At 38.1% G+C, this 6,000-nt stretch overlaps 1 protein-coding gene across 8 annotated transcripts in view; it reads right to left on the reverse strand.

The window, feature by feature from the left end:
• LOC107567086 (calcium-dependent secretion activator 1-like) overlaps nucleotides 1–4,918 on the reverse strand; it is an 87,885-nt gene extending 82,967 nt beyond the window's left edge. For 4 of the 8 annotated variants that reach the window (XM_016252694.1, XM_016252693.1, XM_016252692.1 and 1 more), the window contains exon 1: nucleotides 4,241–4,916. In XM_016252694.1, the coding sequence (XP_016108180.1) occupies nucleotides 4,241–4,579 (339 nt within the window). In that variant the 5' untranslated portion in view covers nucleotides 4,580–4,916. Of the gene's footprint in view, nucleotides 1–4,240 lie in introns of all 8 variants that reach the window. The other 4 variants (XM_016252696.1, XM_016252691.1, XM_016252689.1 and 1 more) reach the window with 2 other exon arrangements.
• Nucleotides 4,919–6,000: the final 1,082 nt, after the last annotated feature.

Below are 6,000 nucleotides of genomic sequence, written 5' to 3' on the forward strand. Positions count from 1 at the left end.
TAGTCTATTTTTGCTCCACCAACAGAAACAGTTATGAGCAAAACTACAACAGAATACCATGCATTGTGAGTCTCCGAGCAAAACACAGTAGAGATGTTTTTTCCCCCCCTGAATGAATCAGTTTTGTTGAAATAACTGAGTGACAAGTTAAATGACTCACTTGTATTTGGTTGGTTCCTAAACAAATCAGTGTGTTTTAAGGAATCATTTGAATGAACGATTCAAATGATTCATAAAAACAATCACTGCTGTATTGGTGTAACAATGCAACTTGCAGTCCCTGATAATATTTATTTGTATATTTATATATGTAGGCATAGATAGATAGATAGATAGATAGATAGATAGATAGATAGATAGATAGATAGATAGATAGATAGATAGATAGATAGATAGATAGATAGATGTTATATATTATTTTCATAATGTAACAAAAAACAGAACTAACTGATGTATATTTATAATACATTAATACATGTAGTATATGTATTTCTAATATATGGCAGTTGACATGAGTATGCTGAAATCTGATTAAAGGAATAACTACAGATTCCAACCTTAATATCTTTTTGAAAGCAGATCCTATTATGGGAACAGGTAATTGTGACCTAAAATACCAGGTAATTAGGTAAAACATAGAAGAAGAGAAAGATCAAAATAAAGAGAAAAGAGAAAAGGGTAGAAAAGGACATCTCATCTGTAGATAAATTCAGCTGAAATGACAAAGATTTGCTTAGCCAGCTAAGTAAAAGACAATAAGCCTTTGAAAGCTGTCATCACCACTGGTTTTATTCCAGGAGGAGTGATCTCTCAGCACGATGTACACACAGGGAAGTGTGTACTGATCTAATGCTAATCTTAACACTTCAGTTTATAGGTGCATCATAAAGCTAGAGGGTCTGGAGTGTGTAAGGGCCTCTGATGTGCCCTTGTTACAAAACCACCTTATCTGCTGAAATGGGGGGACATCTACCATCTATCAGCGATGAAATCAAACACGGGAAGGATACAGATAATTGAAATTCTATCCTCCCCCAAGGCCCGTGAACAAAACTGCTGAGAGATCTCTATCATGTGCCTGTATCGTCTGGGGTTCAAGCAAGGGCTGCCGGCCCAGACCAGAGGCTCATGAGAGCAGATACAGGGTGAGTACAGGAGACGCTGCTGACAGCATACAGATTAGTCTTAGGCAGTACACACAGTACAAGTGACCTCCTGGACTTAAACTAGGAAAGAAAATTAAATGTGACTCATATAGAAACAGGGAGGCTTCATTCAACATTATTGAATTTTATAATGAACTGGCTGAGCACTCCGCCTGAGTGGTGAGCAGTTTGCTGAAGATGTGAGCCACGATAAGTAAGCCCTTTAGATGCACCAAACTTGGATGGAAAAACTCCAAACTAGGAAGGTAGTCTTTTAGAAGACCAAAGATTTTAAATCTAATTCTGGATTTGATTGCTTTCCACTGTAAACACTGCATACTTGGACACTTTATAAGGTATTTTGTGAATAAACAAAAATGGAATAAGTTTTGTTATTATAGCCAGCAGCTACCCTCAGTGATACCCAGGAGTAGAAAAGGATGTAAAATTGACAGCAAATTTAATAATAATATACCCAACGTATGGCTGTGATTTATAAAGGAAATAAATGTGGAATTCTGGTGAGACAGAATGCATTATATTATTACAACAGAGTATAATGTCCTTTTATATGGCTTTAGTTAACCTTTAAGGACATTCAGAATGACTTTAGAGAACAGAATGACAATTTTCCTTGCAACAAAATCACCAGCATGACCTAGCATAATGAACCTGATAAAGGACATATACTATGTCCCTGCGTTTACAGTCATATAGCAATCAGAAAATCAAGCAACTCCATACACATAAGAAATAATGCACATAGGAGATTTGATTTTCTTCATGATACAAAAACTGTGATTTCTTAACGAGACATATGCTACAGTCATTACCTTCAATCCCCTGCTCCTCTGATATCACATTAGCTGAATAAGTACCCATAAAACTACTAGTCAAGCTTTCTGCAAATAAAGTAGGGCAGCTCAAAGAGATAAACATTTTTTTATTGATTTTTAGTGATGATATCTTAACCCCCAAATTCATATGTGAGCATCCAATTTTTGCATTTTTTTCATTAAATTATCTTTTTCATCTGACACTCCAGAAAAATATTAATTTAAGAGTCTTTGATGGTTTGAACTCATTGTTTTCAGCTTTAGTATGTTATTTTGTATAAAATGAGCATTAATGTGTATATATGTTGGTCGTTTTTTCATTTTACGTGCATTATCTATATACCTACAGTATATGCAATGATTTTGTGTTCAGATTTATATTTAGTGAGTAAACAGGTAAATGTCATGCTGTCATATAGCAATCATTGAATTCCATTTGGTCTAACTTACTGTATGAATTTTATTGGGAAAAGTTTATCTTAAAACGACTAAAGCACGACATAGTGCATGAATCTATGGAGAAGCTTTTTAATAAAGCCTCTGATAACACAATCTTTACCATTCACTATACCTCTAAACGGTGTTAGTGCCATCTTAAATTCAGTCAACAAACAAAGAATCATACCCTTCCTTCAACCCTGCTCTTGATAGATGTCCTTCATGACCATGATTCACATGGATGATTCTGAGTGATTAAAGTGACTGACTGCAATTACTCTATTGTACCTAAAGGACCTCAACAGTGACTCAACTCTGAGATTCGTTGTAATGACCCAAATACCACCAGCTCTGACTCACTCAACTGAACCGGCATGCATCATGAAGATCAGAGCTTTGATTTCTGCAATGACAAACAGCATGTATTCCAATGCAATGTTATTGATCAAAGCTTTTACATCTATAATTGCCTCTTAGACCTCATGTGAGGCTGCCTAGCATTGAATAACAATACTGTTGGACAAATGCATGCAGTTTTTCAATGCGGTCTATTGTGTGCTCATCTGACTAAGCCATATTGCATAACCAAATCTTGGACTATATGCTGCTACATTGACAATGTCAGATCGATTTTGATTTGATGTTACACATAACACATGCTATATGCCCCAAATTACACTTACAAATGACATACTATACTTTTTTATCTTTTCTCATACTGTGAATATAACACTAGTCAGGTAAAAAAATCCATACAGACAAAAGTCTTTTTTTGATTATTTAAATCTTTTAGCTTTTTCTAATTTATTTAAAAGTGTGCAATAGCATATATTGATTGTCTGAATAAGAATGGACAAAAGAACAGTTGTTTTTCCTTTTGTTACTTACTATAGCAGTAACTCAAGCTGTTAACTGTGGTTTCAGAGCATGTTGTAAATAGTCAGGGATCAGCCTGGATCAATAACTGAGGGAAATTGGATGGGACCTCTGAAAGATACCTCTCTTAACAAGGAAACATTTTATGGTAGGGTGGCTACCACTGGTTTCTTTTGTTTCTTCCAGTCTTAGGTCAGTTGTATGCAAATGAAACTCTCAGGATAATTTCTAAACACATTTGTTGCATTTCATTTAGACTTGTTTATCAACGGGCTTTTGAGTAAAAAAAACTGCATAATTAAAGAACGCGCGTAAAACTACAATGAAGTCCTTTTTTGCTTAATCGTATTTGATTATTTTACTATGATAAAATACGAGGAAGTATTTACATAATCAGGCGACATGACAAATAGGTTCGTTGTTCTTTTTCGACCTTCTGAACAGTGGATCCCGTGTTCGCATCTGTTACACCAAAAGTCACCTTGGAAGATGAATGAGTGGCGCGAGAGATGGCGCAAATGGAACTGAATATCTTATGGCTGCAAGACTGCACACAACCGCTGACTTCCAATGTGAACGAGTCACATGACCGTACTACGGCAATGACACCGCTTTATTTTGGTCCATCAGCCTCTTGAAGAATATCTATAATTAGAGCTCGTCTCGTGCGGACGAATTTGACCGAACGTGCACGAATCCCTTCGGGTTTGGGATCTCGCGACAGGACCTCTCGAGGTTGAAAAACAGCCTGAAAATGAAGGCTGTGAATTTATAGGTGTCCCATGAAGGATATGGTGATTTTTACAAAGGTTTCCTCACTTTAATATCACGTGACATATGCATGGGGTTTCAGTGCAATGTTTGCTGATAATGGCATGACATAAAAGGGCATGATGATGCATAACGTTTTTCTCAAGGTGAGACCCGGACACCTCATGCTCTTACCTTCAGCTGTCGCCTTGCCATGTCGGTCGGCTGCTTGGCGTTGAAAGGATAGGCGATGCATCGCATTACAAAGACATAGAGTTGCAGCTTCTTCTTTCGTTCCTCTTCTTCCCTCTGCAGTTTCTCCACGTCCTCCTTTTCCTGCTCGCTGGCGGCCGACGGGCTCGGGCTGGATGGTCGCGCGCTGGAGCCTCGGCTGGCGGGTTGGAGCCTATCGGAGCTCTCGCTGGTCCTGCTGGGGGAGATGCGAGAGGATCCGGTCTGAGGAGCCATCACCTCTCGGCTTTCCTCCTCCACTATCCCGTCCGATTCCTCTTCGCTGGAGGATGGATCCAACATTTTTGCTCTCGGACAGCGCTCGCCTAACCGTACAAGCGAATTAAACGCACGATGGGATGTTTACGGCGTGGAAGCGTATCAGTTTGTTGATGTAGCGTTCGGCATTCAGAGGGCTGATCGACTGTTGGTGAATTTTTAATATCCTGAAACACTTCGGGTGTGGAAGCAGACACTGCAATCTCTTCACACGGCCAGAGCAAAGATGCTGCTGCTGCTGCATACGTGTTCCGTGCTGTGCCTAGGTTCGCCAGTCATTGAGAGGGACTCGGGAGGAAAGGGGATGGGAGGGGCGCGCGCAATGAAATGAGCGAATGATGGCCACTTCCTGCTGAGTCTCGCGTGAGACGCAGGCGCTGTCCGCGGTGCTGGATGAGAGAGCGGGTCATTTCGGTCGCAAAAATGGTGAGGGTAGTAGACACCGAGAATGTGTTGTTATTTCATTTGACCTCTGGACTTCACTCACAGGACAATCACCATATTGCATATTAGATGTTTTGACTATTTTTTGAAGTAATTACAGTTGTGAACGCTTTATGTAATTAGTAGGCTATCCCTAGAACACCATAAAACATATAATATATACAAAAAAATACGCTATTATGCCATTTTTCTTAAGATTTTATACTGAAAATAAAATGGTGTAGAAACTATTTTTACTCAGAAATTGCTAGTAAATTTCACAAATACTAAGAAGCAGTAACACTGAATTAAACCTGAAATGTTGAAGACTGAAATAGTATCTTCTTGTAAAACATACAACATTGAACAATATTTTTTTACAGTGCAGAAAACATAAACAATTTATGAACTATTTAATTAGTAGGCTATCCCTTATGTACTATTTTAGTTTTAGAGCTATTAAAAAGTAACCTAATTTGTACTTCTTGTGATACAATTTTTTTAAATTAATTGGTTGTATTCTAGTCAAAATATGATGATTTGATGTGACTGAATCAACCTGAATACATTAGGTCACACCAATGAATGTGATTTTATAGGTCAGAAAGTCAAAATAAATAAATGTGTTTTATTTTTTTTATTTTTTTAAGTAGACATGACATTCTCCAGTAGTTTGTGCACTGTTGGCTAAATATGGATACATCTTTTACATTTTTACACCTTAAAGAGACATACAGTACTCACAAGCTTTGCCATTTAGCAGAAGCTTTTGTGTCCAATGCGACTTCCCCTGCTATGGCAACAGTCCCTCTGGAGCAACCTGGGGTTAAGTGTTTGACTCAAGGGCACATTGCTGGTAGGGGGTTTTGTTTGTAATTTTCTTCTTACTTAAAGTAACATGCCTTACGGTCATTTTGGGGTCACTTCTGAAGGAGCAGCAAGTCACAGAGCAACAAAATCACAATTGTTTCCAATTGTAGCCACAAGGGACAAAATCAATAAAGAGCAGACAAAGAAAGAAA

Source organism: Sinocyclocheilus grahami, unplaced genomic scaffold (assembly GCF_001515645.1).
Source record: "Sinocyclocheilus grahami isolate Dianchi unplaced genomic scaffold, SAMN03320097.WGS_v1.1 scaffold1127.1, whole genome shotgun sequence".
Classification (NCBI taxonomy): domain Eukaryota; kingdom Metazoa; phylum Chordata; class Actinopteri; order Cypriniformes; family Cyprinidae; genus Sinocyclocheilus; species Sinocyclocheilus grahami.